This window comes from Panthera uncia, chromosome B1 (genome assembly GCF_023721935.1).
Source record: "Panthera uncia isolate 11264 chromosome B1, Puncia_PCG_1.0, whole genome shotgun sequence".
Lineage (NCBI taxonomy): Eukaryota > Metazoa > Chordata > Mammalia > Carnivora > Felidae > Panthera > Panthera uncia.
The window spans coordinates 152,773,982-152,796,771 of record NC_064811.1 but is presented as its reverse complement, the minus strand read 5'-3'; the positions used below and the strand labels follow the sequence as shown (position 1 = coordinate 152,796,771).

General features: G+C 39.5%; 2 protein-coding genes across 3 annotated transcripts in view; one reads left to right on the top strand and one right to left on the bottom strand.

Annotated features, from left to right (window-relative positions):
- CCDC25 (coiled-coil domain containing 25) overlaps positions 1-9,291 on the bottom strand; it is a 39,006-nt gene extending 29,715 nt beyond the window's left edge. The window contains exons 1-2 of one of the 2 annotated variants that reach the window (XM_049632408.1): positions 9,162-9,291; positions 4,107-4,154 (exon numbers count right to left, since the gene is read on the bottom strand). In XM_049632408.1, the coding sequence (XP_049488365.1) occupies positions 4,107-4,154; positions 9,162-9,189 (76 nt within the window). In that variant the 5' untranslated portion in view covers positions 9,190-9,291. The remainder of the gene's footprint in view (positions 1-4,106; positions 4,155-9,161) is intronic. The other variant, XM_049632409.1, reaches the window with a different exon arrangement.
- A 509-nt stretch (positions 9,292-9,800) lies between these two features.
- Positions 9,801-22,790, top strand: part of ESCO2 (establishment of sister chromatid cohesion N-acetyltransferase 2) — a 29,887-nt gene continuing 16,897 nt past the window's right edge. The window contains exons 1-4 of the mRNA XM_049632389.1: positions 9,801-10,928; positions 11,937-12,005; positions 13,697-14,510; positions 22,431-22,524. Of these exons, the coding sequence (XP_049488346.1) occupies positions 11,953-12,005; positions 13,697-14,510; positions 22,431-22,524 (961 nt within the window). The 5' untranslated portion in view covers positions 9,801-10,928; positions 11,937-11,952. The remainder of the gene's footprint in view (positions 10,929-11,936; positions 12,006-13,696; positions 14,511-22,430; positions 22,525-22,790) is intronic.

Here is a 22,790-nt window from a genome sequence, read left to right as displayed (position 1 = left end):
AAGTTAAAAATTATAAGGCAAACAAAATGATTGATGTGATGACTTAAAATGTACCCAAGGAAGTATAATCTATCTAACTTGAATGGGGTATTCATTTTCCAGAAAAGCAAAAGGATGATAAATCTTGGATAATCTTAGAAACTGTAGACACTAGGGGCACCTGGGTGGCTCAGTCAGTTAAGCCACTGACTTTAGCTCAGGTCATGATCTCGCGGTTTGTGAGTTCGAGCCCCACAGCCCCTCTGTGCTGACAGCTTGGAGCCTGGAGCCTGCTTCCCATTCTGTGTCTCCCTCTCTAACCCTCCCCTGCTCACATTCTCTGTCTCTCAGAAATAAACAAATGCTAAAAAAAATTTTAAAAAAAACTGCAGACACCATACATTTTCTGAAGGGCTTTGTATTAGCTTACATGGGAAGCTGAGCCAATAGCCAACAAGTAATCAAAAAAAGGAAAGGGAAATATAAAAACCTCTTTTCCTCAGTCAGGCAATGTTTGGCCTCCTGGTGACACCTGCTGGCTAATAAAAGGAAAACATCTGAAAGCTTTTTAGTGAAGAAAGTAAATTATTCAATTAAAAATGCACTGATGTTCCATCCAGCCCTTAGGCTGAAGTCATCAAGGCTATCACGAATAAGTATGATGTGCTAGGAGCACTAGGGAACACGGTGCTTTAAAAATGTAATCTCTTTTTTACAAAGCAATCTAGGAAAGTTGGCACCTCCAAATGACTCCAAGGGCTCCTGGGGTTTTTTTTTCCCCACATACATTTTATTACTTTTTTAAAATTTATTTTAAGAGAGACAGAGTGGGGGAGGGGCAGAGAGAGAGGGGAGACAGGGATACGAAGCAGGCTCTGCATTGTCAGCATGAAACCTGAAGTTGGGCTTGAACCCACGAACCGTGAGATAACCACCTGAGCCAAAGTCGGACTCTTAACCGACTCAGCAACCCAGGCACCCCTCTACATACATTTAAATGACAGCAAAACTCGACTCAAGTGGACTCTAGAAAGAATCTAAATTTACATCTGCAGACATAAATTCTATATTTAGATTTATATCTGTAGATATAAATTCCTACAACAGACATTTAAAGGATTCTACGTCAAGCCCACCCTAACCCACTCCTCCTTGGCTCTCCCTAATCACATTTATGCTGCCCCCTCCTCTACTTCTACAGCACTTATTCATATTGCTTCATTTCACCTATACTTTTTAAAATAGACATTTTTTATTTTACTCTTTCTTTTTGAGAGTGCGTGAGTGAGCAGGGAGGGGGAGGGAGAGGGAGAGAGAATCTTAAGCAGGCTCCACGCTCAGCACAGAGTCCGATGTGGGGCTCGGACTCATGAACCGTGAGATCATGACCTGAGTCAAAATCAAGAGTCTGCTGCTCAACCAACTGAGCCACACAGAGGCATCCCTAAATTAGACTTTATTTTTGAGAGCAGTTTCTAGGTGCAGAGCAAAATGACCGAATACTTGTTTTTGCATGTGCTTCTCCACCTTTAATACTATGAAAACAGAGACTACATCTTCCTCTTTGGATGCTCAGACAGGCTGGCGTATGGGTCCACACAGATAAACTCTAGCAAACACTGAACTAAAATGGAAGGAAAGGGGCGCCTGGGTGGCTCAGTCGGTTGAGCGTCCGACTTCGGCTCAGGTCATGATCTCACAGTCCGTGAGTTCGAGCCCTGCGTCGGGCTCTGTGCTGACAGCTCAGAGCCTGGAGCCTGTTTCAGATTCTGTGTCTCCCTCTCTCTCTGACCCTCCCCCGTTCATGCTCTCTCTCTGTCTCAAAAATAAATAAATGTTAAAAAAATAAATAAATAAAAAATAAAACGGAAGGAAAAAAGAGACCTGGTGGGAATGTCACTGGCACAGCTGCCTTAGGTCAGTAACACTAGCAGCCCAGCAGTGTGAGCCAGTATCAAGGCAGTCCTTCACTGTAAGAAATGTATCAAGTCCCCTGCCCAGAGTTACACGGTGCAAAACCCAGGCAACCATACGTAGCAGCTCTCCTTTAGGTGCTTCTCAGTAACCTAAGTCTTGGGTTAGCATCCTTGATATGGTAGAAAGGAAAGCAGATTTGGTTAGGTGTGGATCCCTATCTACTGCAGATAACCAGGGCTGGTTATAAACAGCCTCCTTGCTCGAGGTAATACAAGGAGATAGCATCCCTGGTCAGCTACATTCATCAGGATGGGGCTACGAAAAAAATACAAGTTGCCTCTGATGATGTAGGAGTTACTAAGAGAAACATAAAAAGTATACTGCAGACTGGGTGCCTCCATTAAGTCAGACTAGAGACAATGTCATGAATTCATTATAATGAAAAACTGTTTAAAAATTAGTTATTTTATTCTGCTGGTTTTTTTCTCTTGGCTAGGATGTAATAGGCTTGCTTATTCTGATTCTGCCTTATGGTAACCAGTATTACCACACAGTTCTAAACCATTTATATAGATCCGATTAAGAACTATATATATTTAAATATCGGGGTGCCTGGGTGGCTCAGTTGATTGAAGGTCTGACTTTGGTTCAGGTCATGATTTCACAGTTGGTGAGTTTGAGCCCCACACTGGGCTCGCTGCTGTCAGCGTGGAGCCCACTTTGGATCCTCTGTCCCCCTCTCTCTCTGCCACTCCCCACTCACACTCTCTCTCTCTCAAAATTAAACAAAAAAAATTTAAAAATAAGATTTAAAAATAGCTATTACATATATCACGTTATATATTTTATACATGTTTTATACATGTTTATTACTTTTTATGTTATGCATACATATATGTTTATGTTATGTTGTATGTTAATCATATATATGTGTTAATTATAGTTATATATTTACACATATCATAGTTACACATAACATTACTGTTCTTTGACATCTTTTAATTTTTGGCCTTACTTATTTCATTAATGTCAAATGTCCCATGCTGAAGAATGTTATTCTTGTCTCTTTTAAAGAATCAAGTTTAAACTGTTGTCAGTTTCAAACTGCACCTAGAACAGACACTGATGGTTGTAGGGGGTTAAAAGAGCTAAAGAAGCTCCAGTGGTGACAGCTGCCATTACTGAGTGCCTACCCTGGGCCAGGCACTTTACCCAGGCTCTTTGGTTTCACCTTCACGACCCTGCAAGGCAGATACTGTCTCATGATCCTCTTCTTCCATTTCAGCAATGTGAGGTTCAAAAAGGTTAAGTAACTATAGCTACTTTATTAAGAGCTGGGATTTTAAACCAGATGGGCCAGACTTCAGGGCTGTCTTTTCTAGGAAATTACACTAGCCCTGTGAGAAGAGCGATTGTATCTTCCCCAAGCGTGAAGAAGTGTAATTCTGTCACTTCTCCAAGCTCCTTTGTTGCAGATGTTTTCTCCCTCAGCCCAGTGCTGTCAACTCAATGCTCTAGAGCAAGAAAGCTAAACTTCTCCCTCTTCACTCATGCAGTCAAAAGGCCATCCCCTTAAACGGTTTTTCCTTTTAAGCTTTAGTTCAAATTCATTAGTGGGTATAAAAATTAATTGAGCAGGTTGAGACTAGCTTTTTAAAAACAAAACAAGAGGGCACAGCGAAGAGTATGGGTATTTTTTGTAAATTTTTGTTTTAGTTACATAAATGTATGCAATATGGAATAATGTAGTTCATTCTGAGGAGAGTGGTCAATAAAGTCTGAAAAAACTGTTAACATTTCATGACTCAAAAAGAGCCATCTTCGGCCTCAAAAAAACATAATAGATATGTTTCCTCTATTCCTAAATGTGGTAAAAATGTACAGAAAATGAGCTTTTCAACCAAGTCACAGATTATTTTTACTTGACATAAACTAGCATAGGTTAACCTGATTCGTATCACCCTAAATCAAATGATACCACAAAAACTCTTAATAAAGTTAACTTTCTAATCAGCAACAAATGGTCTAAGAGGCTCTAATGTTATTTGATATAACTAAATTCTAGGAAAGTAAACCCACTGGAGTTAATGGACCTAACTAGTAGTAGTTAGTTGAAAACTCATATCCAACCAACCATGTGGGGTGGGGGGAGGGGGCAACTGACACTTACCTGTTAGAAATTTCAAAATCAAATGCTTTTGAAAACTTACTTTCATATTTATCCTTTCCCATGTAAATAGTGTAAGCAGATGAGTTAACTAAGACAAAACAAAAATATAAAAAACAGTTAGATAACTTCATCCCCAGCAAAACTGCTTCATGGGAAAATCAAGTGACAAATGCTTCGATTAGGGGTTGCAAGACATGGCCTGTAGGTCAGATCCAGCCCTGTCTTTGGACAGCACACAAGCTAAGAAATGACTTCTACATTTTTAAAGAGTCGAAAACACAAAATGAAGAAGAATAAAGCTACAGAGATGTGGCTCACAAAGTCTAGAATATTTACTACTGGGTCCAAAGAGGAAACGTTTACTGATCCTTACTATAGAAGCTACTTCCCTACTTTCATCAGGACATAGTTTAATACAACTCCAGTTTAGTCCTATAATTTTGCCGTCTTCAAAAGAGTTAAAAAAAACAAAACGAAACAAAAAACCCAACCTTCACCTCAACCATTTAAAAACAGGTTCCTATACTTAGCTAAGCCTTTTCATTATTTAGCCAATATTAGTTTTTTCCAGGTGTGCTACACATTATAATGGGCTCCTAACCTATTCTGGGGAAACACGGTTTTCAAACATCTTCTAAATCAGTGATTCTGAACCCTCATTACACATTAGAACCACCTAATTGTGTCCCAGCTCCATTAAGACTAACCAAATCCAAATCTCTGGTGGGTAAGCAATAGTGTTTTTTTAAAAGGATCTCCAACTATTTCCAATGTGAACTCAGTGTTAGGAACTCAGTGTAAGTCAAACTGAATATTCTAGGTATGGCTTACCTTAGAAATGACATTTGCTTTACTAAGCTAGTGTCTTTTAATGTAGGCATCTTCCATCTGGGGTCAACTAAAAAGTTAACTTTCCTAATTGAAATTCTATCTGGGTTCTGGGCTTCCAAGCTGGTCTACCAAAACTTGTTTGACCCCATTTGTAGCAAAACTCCTGAATTAATGGTCACTGGGCCCCTAGTCTGGGCAGTTTGTTGACTGTCACTAGACAGCACAGAACCAGGATGTGTGAGTGGAGCTCTAAAGGCCAGGGAGCAGCACTCTTTCATTTATAAATTCTTAAATAAATTGCCTGTACTTCCAGTAATGAGAAGCTCTCTAAATTATCATAGTTGCCTCTCTTGGGGAGGGAAAAATCTCAGATCCTTCAGTCAACAGTTATAATGACTACAACCCAAAATTACTTGGAAGTAGTTGAGAGAACTAATTGGAAAGGAGAGAGTATTTGCATTCACAGAAATATCTGCCTATAATTGAGCATTACATTAGCTTGGTAAGGCCTTAGCATAGCCAGAACAGCCATTATAACAAATACCAGAAGTGCACAAATAAAACCATTTCAGATTCTCTCTGCACGACCTAGCAATATTCACCCTTTGATCCTACAATGTCACCATTAAGTACATACTATAATTACTCTATCAAGCAATGATGTTCTTTTTACAAACTAAACACTCATTAATTGAGACTGGTTAAACACACTATAGAATATCCATAAACAAATACCAGGCACCCACCGAAAAGAAGAGGTAGCAGCAATTAAATAGAACAGCATTTTTGTATATATAAAGCAAGATTCAATTTGTAAAAAATGAATATATAGTTGTATGTACATATTTACAAATATATTTTTAATATATGCACCTATTTTCTGTATATGTATGGAAAAATATACATATAACTGTTAATAATACTTACCTTGGCTAGCTCACTTATGAAATATGTAGATGGTTTTGTAATCAGACTGAAAGTAATTTTTAAAATGATTAAAATAAAATAAAGCTGTTTGTGCAGGCTAAGCCATCTAAATCACAACCAAGAGAACGACACACTATTGTTTGGACGGTTGACCTATAAAATGAGGTGATTAAGAACATAACTCAAATGCAAACTGAAGAATATTCTACAAAATAATTCAACAACAGTGTCATGAAAGGCAAAGGCTGAGCAACTGCTCCAGATTAGAATAGACTAAAGAGTAATGAATGACAGTGGAATGCAACAATGATTGGTAATTGCCCTTTGTTATAAATGCATTAGGACACTAATGCAAACTGAACAAAAGCTGCTGATTATATCATAGTATTGCTGCAATGTTAATTTCCTAATTTTGATAATGAGGAATGTTTTGTGATTTTAGAGCGGGGGAGGAAACCTGAAGTATTTAGGGGTAAACTGCAAATTACCAACAAATGGTTCAAGAAAAAAATGTCTGTGTGTTTGGAGAGAGAGGTAAAGAGAAAGGAAAAGAAAGAAACAGAAGTTAAAATGTTAGAATCTGGGGGAGAGGTTATAAAGGAAATCTTTTATTATTTTTGAACTTTTCTTAAAGACTGAAATTAGTCAAAATAGAAAATTGAAAACAAAAAGGAGCAAGAATTCTCAATGAAGTTCCTGTCTATGTTAATAAGGATGAAAGAAAAGTAAATTGAATTATTCTAGTACTTTTGTTATTCTTGCCCAAATAATATGTTTGATTAGTATGGGAAGTAATTATCTTGAAGGTACTGGATTCAGGTATAGCACCAGTCCACTTTAGAGACTCTGATAATTTCATAATTTACAGAACAATCTATCTGGATATAGAGGCAATTAAAAGGTACTAAAAGTACAGGAGGACTCAATGAGCTAAGTGTTGATACCTTGTGGGTCCATAAATCAGATGGTCTTGAATTAGTGGAAATACAGAAAGGCTAATGTTTCATTATTCCATTATGACAGGGCATGAAACATGAATGAAGTTAAAGAGATTTTAGTCAGATACTAATTTTAAAAGGAAAGGCAGAAAAACAAAACAAAACAAAAACACCCTCAGATTTTCTCCCCATTTAAAAAATTTTTAAACAGTGGGGCACCTGGGTGGTTCAGTGGGTTAAGCACCTGACTTCAGCTCAGATCATGATCTCACAGCTTGTGGGTTCAAGCCCCACATCAGGCTCTGTGCTGAGAGCTCGGAGCCTGGAGCCTGCTTCAGATTCTTTGTCTCCCTCTCTCAAAAATAAAATAAAATATTAAAAAAATTAAAGAATATCTTTAAAAATTTTTTTAAATGGTAAACCATAAGTTGGTTGAAATGCTTGGCTATCTATAAGAAGTCATTTCCTGAAGATTCTGTATGTTCGAGCTCTTTTCTGTAATGGAATTATGTAGTTTTACCACTATTTAACTGAAAAGGTTATAATTTTTCCATTAACTTTGTAGTTTTAAAAGATTTGCTGCACAAGTGCATTTTTGTTAAAGACCAAATATTTTTCCAACAAGAAGCAACTGTGACCTTATAACAGAAGCCAATGAGAAAAATATGACCCATAATCTGTGGGCACCTGGGTAAGTATGACTAGTGCTCAAAAAATTTCGAATGGTTTTAAGGAGAATTAGGCAGCTAGCATAAAATACATTTAGTACCTATATACGCTGCCTGTATTTTTTTTAATGTTGATTCATTTTTCAAAGTGAGCGGGGGGTGGGGGGGAAGAGAATGGAATAGAGGAGCCTAAGTGGGGTCTGTGCTGACAGCAGAAAGCCTGATGCGAGGCTCAAACTCACAAACCAGGAGATCATGACCTGAGCTGAAGTCAGACTCAACCAACTGAGCCACCCAGGCACCGCACCGCCCCCCCCCCCCCGCCTGTATTTTTTTATTCCATTGTTGAGCCTGTACGGATATCTGTGTTGTTGGGAAGCTAAAAACTGATGCAAACAAAACAGAACAGAAAAGACGAAGGATGAAAATGCTACCAGGGGCCTGTAACGATTTTTCAGGCTAGTGTGAATTTTATTTTTGATAATTTTAATAATATGGGTAAGACAAGCCAGATCTATAAAGGCAGAGAAATAGCTTATGGCACACTGTGGCAGTCTAGACTACTGAACAAAATGGTGCGATGTGGCAGTGTGATGGTACAGGAGGGGTGAGTGGAAGCTATCTGTATTACAGATTCCTTGGGTCTTACTGTTCTCATCTTTACATTATCACCCTATTCGAACCCACACAAGCAACATGGAACTAGTTAAACTTAAATCTCACCTTTTACAAGCAAGAAGTGAGAGTAGCAATAGAATAGCATGCGTTTTGACTAAGTTAAAAAAAAAAAACAAACACACACACACATTAGTTTATTCAACAAGCATTTATTAAGTGCTATGAGCCAGGCACTAGGCTAGGGAAACAAGATAAGGAGATCCTGCCCCTGTCCTCAAGAAGTTTACACTCTATCCAGATCAAGCAGACAGCATTTAATACTATATAAGAGCAACGCCAAAAGTACACATGCGGTGTTAGTGGGGTGCCCCAAAGAGGTTTATCTAAGCAATCTCGGGGGGGGGGGGGGGGGGGAGTAAGATCGGGAAAGGCATTTGAAAAAGATGGGCCAGAGTTGTCTTAAGGAAGTTAACTGGGGATTGACCAGGCAAAGGGAACAACATAAGCAGGAAAAACGAGGTCCAGACCGTAGCATTTCCTGGGAACTAAAAGCACCCTTTTCTTGTCAGCCAAAGACAAATCAGAAACACTATCACATGTCAATTTTTGATATCTGGGACATCAACTCTGCCTCTTTTTATTGTTTTCTGTTGCCTTCCAAGCCCTACCACCCTATCCTAGAACGGTACGGTGCCCTTCCTGTAAGGCAGAGTTCTTGGCAGGTATTTCCTTTCTCCCTCAAAGTGAATAATTACCAGGACGCAGCCAGAATAAAGGCTAAGGAGGTGAGGGTGAGACCTGGGATGGGGGTGTGAAAAAGCCCACAAACTCTGCCCAATTCCAGATAGCGAAAGGAGGTCTCTCCAAAGGAAAAGAACTTCCGAATGCAAAGACAGCAGGTGTGACTGTCCATTTACCTCCCCGCAGGCCGTGGTCAGGGGCACACGGGGACGACAGGGACAGATCCAAGTGGGGACCGAGAAGGGGAGGGAAGAAGCACCCAGTGACGAGCAGGCGCTTTAGGCGAAGTGCAGGCTGAACAGCAGCCTGGGGGTCCCGGCTTCGGAGCCCCGTTGTCGAGCTGTGACTGAGGAGGTCACAGCGCCCACTCACCGCTGCTGCTGGTAAAGTAGAACACCATGATCCCGGCGGCGGCACAGCGACTCCAGCGCGGAGTAGGAGCACTCAACTCGCAAGATACCAGGATACCAGAAGCGCGGAGGCCGCCTGTCCCCCGGAACTCCTCGCTCACTTCCGGCGGACGTCGGGTCGCGTCATAACGCCAGCCCGTCGGCGCCATCTTTAATCCTGGCGAGGAGGAAGTTATAGGCGGGCTAAGAGGCTATATTGGCTTGGGGGTTGAGAAGGAAAGATGGAGCTAGGGCAATTCGTGGTTGGAAGACACAGCGAGAAAACTCTGTCTTCTTGAAAGAAAAACACCTTTGGCCGATTTTATTTGCAGAACTTTCACCGAGTGGGCAGTCTTATCTTGAGGCTTATGTATTGGTTATATCTGCCACCCATCACCGCCTTACGGGTTCCCTGGCAGCAGAAACTGTTTGCCTTCTTCACAGGTGTTCACTGTGCTATTCACAGTACTTGACACTGAGTAGAAGCTCATTTTACTTGGAAATGAACCCGAATTCCTCCACCTTTCGCATTCTAGTTCCGCCACTTGTAAGGCGCTCCTTGAGCACACTGTGCTTCACACCTAATCTGCTAAATGGAGATGAATAGACCAACTAATACATAGGTTATCTTGCTAAGGTTAATAGGCGTAAAGGGTTTAGAACTTAGTGCTCAACCAAAGTGGTTTGTTAGTGATATTCCCCAGAGGCATATGCTTATTGAGGTTTGGACTCTTGGACTGTTCTGCCTTTAAATCTGAGATCTCCCATCTATTACCTGTGTGTGATAGGGCAAATTCCAAACCTCGAACCTCGAGATCTAACTGCTTTTGTCAAGTTGGAATAATTGTACTCACGTAAAGCTCCTCAGCAGTTAGTTTTGACCTGATTTTTTTCTCTTCATTCCAACAGACTATAGTCTATTAAGTGAAGTGCATCACTTAACTAAGAATGTGCCAAAGACTGTACCAGGAGTTAGTGATCCAAAGATAATAACAGCAGCTGACAACCCAGGAGTACTTTAAGAAGAACCATACGGCTTCCCAAAGCAAGAACCTAAGCTATATTCTATAAATAGTAATTGTTTCTAGGCCCTCAGTTTTATTCTCAGTAAAATGGGAAAGATAATACATATCTCAGATTGTGACAAGAAGTGAATGAAATAAAACTCGTCAAGCGTGTGAGACTGCCTGGCACATCACAGATGTTCAGTGCCATGATTTAATTTTTTTAATTTAAGTTGAAAAATTAAAAAAATGAACTAGAAATCTAACGTTATTACCAATAAAAAAAACGTTAAACTAAAGACAAAGTTTTAAATGTGGAAGATAACTGCCTTGAAAATCTTGGGGAGACTCCTTTGCAAAAACATGCTAAGCCAAGCGACCCCAGAATGTACCTGGAGTTCAGGAGCGTGCCTTTATTCTGCCGAAAACTACATTTCCCAGAATGCATCTAAACAAGACCACGGGAAAGGAGCGCTGCGCTGCCGCAAGGGATTATGGAAGGCGTGGATTCCCAGCGGGGAGAGTGAGTTTCACCTGCCAAGGGCGGGAGAATGTTTGGAGACCGCCTTTCGCACCGACCCGGCCAGCGCTAGTGAGCGACCAATCACCGAGCCAGCCCCCTGGAAGGTCTGAAAAGCGGCGAATCAGAACGCAGAGGCTTCAGCCTTCACGGGCGCGCGGTAATTTGAATACAGTGGAGGAGACACTGGCTCCGCTGGAGAGAGGTCGCCGGCTCTGAGGCTCAGGTGAGTGCTGCGGCGGGCCGAGGCGTGGGGTGGAAGACCGAAGAGAACGGGAGACTCTGTGGAACGTGGGGGTGCATGTCGAGGACAAAGAGCTTTAGCTCAGGGCTTGGCTGCTGGAGACCGAAGCCACCCACAGGTTCTCCGCACTTAGAGGTCACCGGGTTTCCATCTTTCTGACGCACTTTTCTGTCATGCCTTCTCTCATTCAGCCCCAGAAGAGTTTTCTCTTAAGCCGCGGCTGGACATTGAGTTCCAGAGACCCTGGTTTTCCTTTTAACCTTGAACGTGCTTGTGTAATACTTTTTTAAACGTACCTGATCCGAAGGAAGGGGAGGGGAAACCTTCTGTTGAGCCAACATACCATGCTGTCTCATGCTCGAGAATGAACGTGCATGATTTTATTTTCAGCAGCCTTAGGAGGTCCGAGGATTTTACAAACTAGGAAACAAGCGGCTTGCTCAAGGCTCCTCAGCCTGGAAAATGGGAGGGGATTATGCTAAACCCGTTTTCTTGCTGAACTCTGAAGGAAAGGCTAGAAACTGGTCTCTGCCTTCACTGAAAAGTCAGGCTGTTGGGGAAGACAGTTAAGCCAGCAAGAAAATGCCTTAAATGGCATATTAAAGAAGTGTGGGGTCTGGCGAGGGTAGTCACAGGAAGATAACCCCGCAGAATATTTTAACTTGGTGTGAATTAATCAGGCTAATTAAAGAGGAAACTGTGACCTGAAATGGGGTTAAAAAAAATACTTCCTCCTTGGGAGGATTATTTTCCAGCCTGAAACAGATGTACTAATTCTTTTATTTCTTGTTCCTAATTGTTACTGTGATGCAGTGTTTTCCTTTTTTTTTTTTAACCTCCATGGCTTAAATGTTTATTAAAGTGATTTGCTTTTTAAAATACCCTCACCCATGTAAAAACTTTTTCAGACTCTTAAAGTAAAATTTTGATATGGTGATTTTTATACAAATTGGATACATTTGGTTATTATAATTTTCCTATTGATTTTAGGAGTTCAGTTAAGAAGATGTCAGCTTTTACTCCAAGAAAAAAGAAGCAGCGTTCTTTGAGCTGTGACAAGTGAGTCTCATTTTATGGGTAGAAACTCTTAAAAAAGAAAAATCCAACCTCTTGTCTGTCTTATCTTCTCTCTTCTATTTCTTAAAATTTCCACTATTCCACTTGTCTGCTCCTCGTGGCTATTATATATTCTTTTTTTTTTTTTAATGTTTATTTTTGAAAGAGAGAGAGTGAGACAGCATGAGTAGAGGAGGGGCAGAGAGAGAGAGAGGGAGACAGAATCTGAAGCAGGCTCCAGGCTTTGCGCTGTCAGCACAGAGCCAGATGCGGGGCTCGAACCTACAGACTGAGATTAAAACCGAGCTGAAGTTGAACGCTTAACCAACTGTGCCACCAAGGCGCCCCCACTATAGTATATTCTAATTCTAGTCTGGAAATATTGTAAGCTTTCAAAATTAATTATTTGGTGCCTTTGGAGAGAATCAGAAAGAGCTGTTTTCTATGACTTGGAAATGTATGTCAAATCTTTTATTTCCTTGCTCCTCTCAGCTCTCTTATGTAATAACTAACATAGTGTTTTTCATATAGTACTCATCTTTGAGCATTCTTTGAAAGTCTGCTCACTCAGTGCTTACTACATGTCTTAACAGGATATAAATTACTTCCCGCAGAATAGGCTTGAGGTCAGTTTATTACATAGAACTAATCATTTTAGGGGACATGTAGCCTGTCAAGCCAGGTGAGCTATAACTCTATGGGCTATAATTTGTATATGGCCACAATTTCGATATAGGTTTAAAATGTTTTTTAATGTTTATTTATTTTTGAGAGAGAGACAGAGACAGGGTGTGAGTGGGGGAGGGGCAGAGAGAGAGGGAGACAGAGAATCTGAAGCAGGCTCTAGGTTCTGAGCTGTCAGCACAGAGCCCAACACGGGGCTCAAACCCACCAGCCGTGAGATCATGACCTGAGCTGAAGTCGGCCACTTAACCGACTGAGCCACCCAGGCGCCCCTAGATATAGGTTTTGAAACATACACATACACATACCCACATGATATCAAATCCTTTTTTTTTTTTTTTTTTTTTTTTTTTTTTGAGATTATTTTTGAGAGAGAGTATGTGTGCAGGTATGTGCCTGCAAGCGGGGGAGGTGCAGAGAGAGAGGGGACAGAGGATCTGAAGCAGGCTCTGCACTGACACCAGAGAGCTCCATGCAGGGCTTGAACTTGTGAACTGTGAGATCGTGCCCTGAGTCAAAGTTGGATTCTTAACCAACTGAGCCACCCAGGCACCCCAAATCTTCTTTGTTAACAGTGTTTGTTTTTGCAAACATTATTGGGACCTTATTTTTGAAAGATATTTGAATCCTTTGGTAAAGACAAAATTTGAGAATCCTATTTTTATTTACATATGTGGGTATGTATGTATTTTTTTAATGGGGGCAGAGGGAGAGAGAGAATCTTAAGCAGGCTCCATGCTCAGCGAAGAGTCCTATGTGGGGCTTAAGCTCATGATCCTGGGATCATGACCCGAACCGAAATCAAGAGTCAGATGCTCAGCTGACTGGGCCACCCAGGTACCCGGAGAATCCTATTGTTAAACTGATAGACAATGTTTATGCATGGTTATTTGGTAGAGAGGATTGTTTTTAGTATGACCTACCAGTATAGTTGTTTATTACTTAGTAGTAGATTGGCATTAAATTGAAGCAAAATGATACTTATCAATGGACTTTGTTTCTTTTCATAGCCTATTATCAGACATCCCATCAAAGAAATTAATTTTGGACTTTGCTGAAAACGTATTTCCATCACCTGATCAAAAATACATTTCCCAAAGCAGTGATAGCAATGAAGAAAAGGTACTTTGCTCCCAGCAAGGCCATTTCATTTCAAGTTCACTCAAAACAACTGAAAAATCCAGATTGGCATCTGCAAATCAAGGTTCACCATTTAAATCTGCTGTGTCTACTGTATCCTTTTACAACAAAGATCAGTGGTATCTGAATCCATTAGAGAGAAAGCTGATAAAAGAGAGTAGATCCATTTGTCTAAAAACTAATAATGAAGACAAATCTTTTCCCATTGTGACAGTCTGCTCCAAGAAGATAAACAAAAAGCAACAAAAGTGTTTAACTTCTAAATATCAACCGAAATATAAATGTATCAAGCCTGTATCAAAGAATTCTAAAAAATCCAAGCAAAATCGAGTGGCCTATAAGCCAGTTGTGGAGAAAGAGAATAATTATTACTCAGCTCAAAATAATCTGAATGCTCCTCGGGTTCTAAGCCAAAAAGTCAAACCACAAGTTACACTCCAGGGTGGAGCGGCCTTTTTTGTTAGGAAAAAGTCCTGTCTTAGAAAATTGTCTTCAGAAAACAAGCCATTACTGGAACTCACGCAAAAGAATCCATCAGAAGTGATTGAAGATTCTGATGTAAAGACTGTCCGTAAAAGAAAAGGTTTTGAGACAAGGCAAGTGCCAAAGTGCTTGTTACTAGAAAAGGAACCGAATGTTGAACTGCTTTGTGCAAGAAGTAAAAATGGAGAGAAATTAATAAAGGTAAAGAAAACCGAATATGTCACTTTAAAAACTAAGTTGGCTATCTGAAAAAACTTCAATATACCAAAGAGATATATATATATATAACATGGCTGAACAAAATTTTGGTGTCTTTGCAGCCCAGAGGACTGTTTTTATTAGCCAAATAATATAGTTTAACCACTAGAAAGAATTTAGGGCAGGTGCAATGATGGGACTTTTCGCCTTTTTTTGGCTTAAGGAAGCCTACAACATTTTTTTGCATTAAGGTATACATTTCACTAAATCCCCTTATTACTAAAATCCAGAGAAGCTTAGCAATTTTTATTTGGTAGTGTTTTTAGTATGTGGAAATAACAAAACTTAGGTAGTGGATTTCCAGCATATGGACATAATTGTTTTTTGTTTGTTTCAGCTTGTCATTTAAAGTACTGGATTATTCCACAAAATTTAAATTAAAAAAAATTTTTTTTAATGTTTATTTTTGAGAAAGAGGGAAAGATGGAACACGAATGGGGGAGGGGCAGAGAGAGAAGGAGACACAGAATCTGAAGCAGGCTCCAGGCTCTAAGCTGTCAGCACAGAGCCCAGTGTGGGACTGGAACCTATGTAGTGTGAGATCATGACCTGAGCCAATGTCGGATGCTTAACTGACTAAGCCACCCAGGTGCCCCTCCATAAAATTTAGAGAAGACAGAAAGTATTAAAAAATTTTTTTATGGGGGCGCCTGGGTGGCTCAGTCGGTTAAGCGGCCGACTTCGGCTCAGGTCATGATCTCGCGGTCCGTGAGTTCGAGCCCCGCATCGGGCTCTGTGCTAACAGCTCAGAGCCTGGAGCCTGTTTCAGATTCTGTGTCTCCCTCTCTCTGACCCTCCCCCGTTCATGCTCTGTCTCTCTCTGTCTCAAAAATAAATAAACGGTAAAAAAAAAAAAAAAAAAAGAATTAAAAAAAATTTTTTTATGTAAGCCCACTACCTAGAGATAATCACTGCTCATGTATAGTTGGGTTTTGGTTTATTTTATGTAGTATGTTTTCATGGTTGCCATTCTAGGCTTTTTCGTTCTTGCTCATATTTGACACAGCCAGCCTGGACTAGTGTTGTTTCCTAGAGATAGGATACCAAATTTACAATTTTCTAGGGGGAAAAAAAGGTGAAAAATGTTTAACCCAATATATTTTAAATGTTACCATTTCAATATAATCATAACAAGTGATTAGTGAGGTATTTTTTTAATTTTATTTTTTATTTTTTAAAATTTACATCCAAATTAGTTAGCATATAGTGCAACAATGATTTCAGGAGTAGATTCCTTAATGCCCCTTACCCATTTAGCCCATATACCCTCCCACAACCCCTCCAGTAACCCTCAGTTTGTTCTCTGTATTTATGAGTCTCTTCTGTTTTGTCCCCCTCCCTGTTTTTATATTATTTTTGTTTCCCTTCCCTTATGTTCATCTGTTTTGTTTCTTAAAGTCCTCATATGAGTGAAGTCATATGATTTTTGTCTTTCTCTGACTGACTAATTTCACTTAGCATAATACCCTCTGGTTCTGTCCACATAGTTGCAAATGGCAAGGTTTCATTCTTTTTGATTGCCGAGTAATAATACTCCATCGTGTGTGTGTGTGTGTGTGTGTGTGTGTGTGTGTATACATACATATATATATATATATATGTATGTATACACACACACCACATCTTCTTTATGCATTCATTCATCGATGGACATTTGGGCTCTTTCCATACTTTGTCTATTGTTGATAGTGCTGCTATAAACATTGGGGTGCATGTGTCCCTTTGAAACAGCACACCTGTCTCCTGTGGATAAATGCCTGGTAGTGCAATTGCTAGGTTGTAGGGCAGTTCTATTTTTAGTTTTTTGAGGAACCTGCATACTGTTTTCCAGAGTGGCTGCACCAGTTTGTATTGCCACCAACAATGCAAAAGAGATCCTGTTTCTTGGCATCCTCGCCAACATCTGTTGTTGCCTGAGTTGTTAACGTTAACCATTCTGACAAGTGTAAGGTGGTATCTCACTGTAGTTTTGATTTGTATTTCCCTGATGATGAGTGATATTGAGCATTTTTTCATGTGTCGGTTGGCCATCTGGATGTCTTTGGAGAAGTGTCTGTTCATGTCTTTCGCCCATTTCTTCACTGGATTATTTGTCTTTTGGGTGTTGAGTTTGATAAGTTCTTTATAGATTTTGGATACTAACCATTTATCTGATATGTCATTTGCAGATATCTTCTCCCATTCGGTTGGTTGCCTTTTAGTTTTGCTGATTGTTTCCTTCACTGTGCAGAAGCTTTTTATTTTGATGAGGTCCCAGTAGTTCATTTTTGCTTTTGTTTCCCTTGCCTCTGGAGATGTGTTGAATAAGAAGTTGCTGCGGGCAAGATCAAAGAGGTTTTTGCCTGCTTTCTCCTTGAGGATTTTGATGGCTTCCTGTCTTACATTTAGGTCTTTTATCCATTTTGAGTTTATTTTTGTGTATGGTGTAAGAAAGTGGTCCACATTCATTCTTCTGCATGTCACTTTCCAGTTTTCCCAGCACCACTTGTTGAAGAGACTGTCTTTATTCCATTGGATATTCTTTCCTGCTCTGTCAAAGATGAGTTGGCCAAATGTTTGTGGGTCCTTTTCTGGGTTCTCTATTCTGTTCCATTGATCTAAGTGTCTGTTCTTGTGCCAGTACCATACTGTTTGATGATTACAGCTTTGTAGTATAGCTTGAAGTCTGGGATTGTGATGCCTCCTGCTTTGGTTTTCTTTTTCAAGATCGCTTTGGCTATTCGGGGTCTTTTCTGGTTCCATACAAATTTTAGGATTATTTTTTCTAGCTCTGTGAGGAATGCTGGTGTTACTTTGATAGGGATTGCATTGAGTATGTAGACTGCTTTGGGTAGTATTGGCATTTTAACAATATTTGTTCTTCCTATCCAGGAGCATGGAATCTTTTTCCGTTTCTTTGTGCCTTCTTCAATTTCTTTCATGAGCTTTCTATAGTTTTCAGTGTATAGATTTTTCACCTCTTTGGTTAGATTTATTCCTAGGTATTTTATGGTTTTTTGTGCAACTGTAAATGGGATCAGTTCCTTGATTTCTCTTTCTGTTGCTTCATTGTTGGTGTATAGGAATGCAACCGATTTCTGTGCATTGATTTTATATCCTGCAACTTTGCTGAATTCATGAATCAATTCTAGCAGTTTTTTGGTGGAATCTTTTGGGTTTTCCATATAGAGTATCATGTCATCTGCGAAGAGTGAAAGTTTGACCTCCTCCTGGCCGATTTGGATGCCTTTTATTTCTTTGTGTTGTCTGATTACAGAGGTTAAGACTTCCAATACTGTGTTGAATAACAGTGGCGAGAGTGGACATCCCTGTCTTCTTCCTGACCTTAGGGGGAAAGCTCTCAGTTTTTCCCTATTGAGGATGATATTAGCATTGGGTCGTTTATATATGGCTTTTATGATCTCGAGGTATGCTCCTTCTATCCCTACTTTCTTGAGGGTTTTTATCAAGAAAGGATGCTGTATTTTGTCAAATGCTTTCTCTGCATCTGTTCAGAGGATCATATGATTCTTGTCCTTTCTTTTATTGATGTGATGAATCACGTTTTTTTCCAGATATTGAACCAGCCCTGCATCACAGGTATAAATCCCGTTTGGTCGTGGTGAATAATTTTTTTAATGTATTGTTGGATCTGGTTGGCTAATATCTTGTTGAGGATTTTTGCATCCGTGTTCATCAGAGAAATTGGTCTATAGTTCTCCTTTTTAGTGTGGTCTCTATCTGGTTTTGGAATCAAGGTAATGCTGGCTTCATAGAGTTTGGAAGTTTTCCTTCCATTTCTATTTTTTTGAACAGTTTCAAGAGAATAGGTGTTAACTCTTCCTTAAATGTTTGGTAGAATTCCTCTGGAAAGCCATCTGGCCCTGGACTCTTGTTTTTTGGCAGATTTTTTTATTACGAATTCAATTTCCTTACTGGTTATGGGTCTGTTCAAATTTTCTATTTCTTCCTGTTTCAGTCTTGGTAGTGTATATATTTCTAGGAATTTGTCCATTTCTTCCAGATTACCCATTTTATTGGCATATAATTGCTCATAATATTCTCTTATTATTGTTTTTATTTCTGTTGTGTTGGTGGTCATCTCTCCTCTTTCATTCGTGATTTTATTTATTTGGGTCCTTTCCTTTTTCTTTTTGATCAAACTGGCTAGTGGTTTATCAATTTTGTTAATTCTGTCAAAGAACCAGCTTCTGGTCATTGATCTGTTCTGTTTTTGTTTTTTTTTTTTTTTTTGGTGGTTTTTCTTTCTTTAAGAAGTCCTCTAATCTTTATTATCTCCTGTCTTCTGCTGGTTTTGGGTTTTATTTGCTGTTCTTTTTCCATCTCCTTAAGGCGTAAGGTTAGGCTGTGTATCTGAGATCGTTCTTCCTTCTTTAGGAAGGCCTGGATTGCTATATACTTCCTCTTATGACCGCCTTTGCTGCATCCCAGAGGTTTTGGGTTGTGGTGTTATCACTTTCATTGACTTCCATATACTTTTTACTTTCCTCTTTAACTGCTTGGTTAGCCCATTCATTCTTTGGTAGGATGTTCTTCAGTCTCCAAGTATTTGTTACCTTTCCAAATTTTTTCTTGTGGTTGATTTCAAGTCTCATAACGTTGTAGTCTGAAAATATGCACGGTATGATCTTGATCTTTTTGTACTTACTTAAAGGGCTGATTTGTGTCCCAGTATATGGTCTATTCTGGAGACCATTCCATGTGCACTGGAGAAGAATATATATTCTGCTGCTTTAGGATGAAATGTTCTGAATATATCTGTAAGTCCATCTGGTCCAGTGTGTCATTCAAAGCCATTGTTTCCTTGTTGATTTTTTTATTAGATGATTTGTCCATTGCTGTGAGTGGGGTGTTGAAGTCTCCTACTATGATGGTATTACTATCAATGAGTTTCTTTATGTTTGTGATTAATTGACTTATATATTTGGATGCTTTCACATTTGGCGCATAAATGTTTACAATTGTTAGGTCTTCTTGGTGGATAGACCCCTTGATTATGATATAATGCCCTTCTGCATCTCTTGATACAGTCTTTATTTCAAAGTCTAGATTGTCTGATATAAGTATGGCTACTCCAGCTTTCTTTTGTTGACCATTAGCATGATAGATGGTTCTCCATCCCCTTATTTTCAATCTGAAGGTGTCTTTAGGTCTGAAATGGGTCTCTTGTAAACAGCATATAGATGGATCTTGTTTTCTTATCCATTCTGTTACCCTATGTCTTTTGATTGGAGCATTGAATCCATTGACGTTTAGAGTGAGTGATTAGTGAGATATTTTAAATTCTGTTTTTGGTACTAAGTCCTTCAAGCCCATGTTTATTTTCACTTGCAGCATATCCCAGTTGGAACTAGCCATGTTGCAAATTCTTCTTAGCTACTTGTGACTGGTGGCTACCCTAACAGACCGTGTGGGTCTGACACTTTCTATTATTGACCTCTTATCAGTAATCTTACCAGAGGAAAGTTTCCCCCACCCCAGGTACCTGGGGCAGAAAGCAATTGAGACTTTAAGAGAGGCTGTCTCCCAGTTTGGGGCTTGCATGTCTGTGGTGACTTGTTTATACTCGTCACAACCTATGCAGCTAGAGAAATGATAGGCTTTCACATGCTGTTCAGTACATCCTGAGGCTTATTTATTGAGCAGTTCAAACTCTCTACAGTCCTTGCCCTCCTCACCACCTCCTCTCATTATCGTTCTTATTGCCTCCTCTCAAATTCAACCCCAGTTGCTACCTCTTGTAGTCATCTAAATTTCAAGTCTCAGTAGCAAAAATTATAAATTGGTGGCCAGTAGGCCACATCCAGCACGTGGGTGTTTTGCTAGGCTTACATAATGTTTAACAAAAAAAAAAAACAACAAAAAAAAATTGAGCCAGCATTCTAAAGAAATGGTGTTTCATGAAAGTTGAAGTCTGATGTATCATGAAAAATGGAAATCTGACCAAGCGAAGCTTTCATTCCTCTATAGCAAACTCTTGGGACAGATTATCAGGCTACCATTTGACAGGTATGAGCTCCACTAAATCAACGTGTGTGTATGTATTTAGATCAGTCCAGTTTTGCTATGAATCAATTTCACTTACCTGCTGTCCTTGTAGGCATTTAAGTTTGCAATCCCTACTAAATATTTCTGCCTGCTTATCAAGTATTGCCAAGTATATTGTTAAATGGAACATGTTCTTGATGGCTAAGCCATGACACTCCGATTTTATTCATTCTTCATATTTTTTTCTACCAAAAAACACCCCTGTGTCTTGATTGGAGTTTTGGTGATATGAGTGTATAAATTTATCAAAACTGATATATCTGCCCTTCACATAAATGCACATCAATTTTTTTTCAAATGTACAATTTGCACTAAAATTCTTAGTTTAGCAAAACAAAGTGGTGGGGGGGTTGCTGTCTGCATTTCCACCCATCCATCTCCTAGTTAGTTTTCTCTCTATTTGGTGATGAAGATACGATCTTTATACAGTGACATGATGAATTCTCTGGAACACTCTCTTTTCACTTTCTTTTTTCAACTTCATTTTCAGGGGCTAGATACTGGGTTCTGTCTAGTTTTCAGTAATTTTTGAGTACCTAGGCTTTGACCATCTTACGTTTGTGGAACTGAGCTCAGCTCAAGATTTTTTTTTTTTAAGTTTATTTATTTATTTTGAGAGAGCACAAATGGGGGAGGGACAGAGAGAGAGGGAGAGAGAAAATCCCAAGCAGGCTCCACACTGTCATTGCAGAGCCCGATGCGGGGCTTGAACTCAGCCAACTGTGAGATCATCACCTGAGCTGAAATCAAGAGTTGGACACTTAACCGACTGAGCCACCTAGGCACCCCACTCTGCTCAAGATTCTTAAGATTTTGTTAAACACCCACTACTAGTATTCATCTCTCCTAGCTAAGGATGACTTCTCTTTTCATTAGAGGGTACATCACCTTTCCCCAACTCATGGAGCCCTGAGAAATGGCAAACTGATGCGTTGTCCCATCTCTGCTGAGCTGTAATGGTCTTGAATAGGAGTTCTTTTTTTTTTTAATGTTTACTTATTTCTGAGAGAGAGAGAGAGAGAGAGAGAGAGAGAGAGAGAGACAGAGTGTGAGCAGGGGAGGGGCAGAGAGAGAGGGAGGCACAGAATCCGAAGCAGGCTCCAGGCTCTGAGCTGTCAGCACAGAGCCCGATGCGGGGCTCCAACCCCCAAGCTGTGAGATCATGACCTGAGCCAAAGTTGGACACCCAACCAGCTGAGCCACCCAGGCGCCCCAGGAGTTCTTTTTTAATCAAAAGTTTTTTTTTTTTTTTTCCCTTTCCTCCCAAGCTGTATATTCTCTTAAGTCTCACCAAATTAGTAGTGTTAGTGAAATATTTCAGAATGCTTTCCCTTTGTCTTACCCACTTCCCTGCTACTGCCCAGCAAGTGGGATTTAGAAGCCTCTCCAGCTAGTCCAGAATGTTCTTTTTCTTTCCTTGGCTGCCTGTTTTTAAAGCTTATGACAGAAGGTTGTCCCTTCCAATTTGGTGGCTGCTGGGGAAATTTTTGCCATTTTTACTAATTGTTTGGGTTTTTTTTTTTTTTTTAACTTATTATCATAGAAGGAATGTTCTGTAGTCTTCATCCTGTTATCTCTATCAGGAAATAGATGTTTTGACAGAATTAAATATGCACACTCTTATGTACATTTCATAAATATAGGGGAAATTATCCTTAAAATAGTCTGAAAGTTGAGGATTTAAAGTCAGTTAAAAAGTCTAATTTGTAATAAACTAGATATTTTGTTTTAGAAATAGATCTGTGGGGATCCGTTCATGAAATAGAAAATCGTTAAGAATTAGAGTTTTTTTTAATTTTCCCTATTCATTTTCAGGATTCATCAGGTGGAGTAGTTTCTTCAAGAGAATGTAAACCTAATGAAAATAAATGTTTTCCTTCAGAAGATTCTCTCAGTGAAAACAAGGCGGGTAAGTAAGATAAAACTTCTCAAAATGAGTTCATGTAATTCATTATATGTGTCGATAGGGAATTCTATACAATAATTTTTTTTTTTTTATTCAGTATGTGTACTTCTATTTGTATCTTTATGTTTATCTCAGTGACACTGTTTTCTGTAGTAAGCAGTGTAGTGCAGTTTGAAAACGAGGAAGGTAAGGAGACCTTTGGCTGGAATTTAAGACAAAATACTGATGCATAATTGGTCTATGGGATATAGCCAGGGTACTTAAGCTCC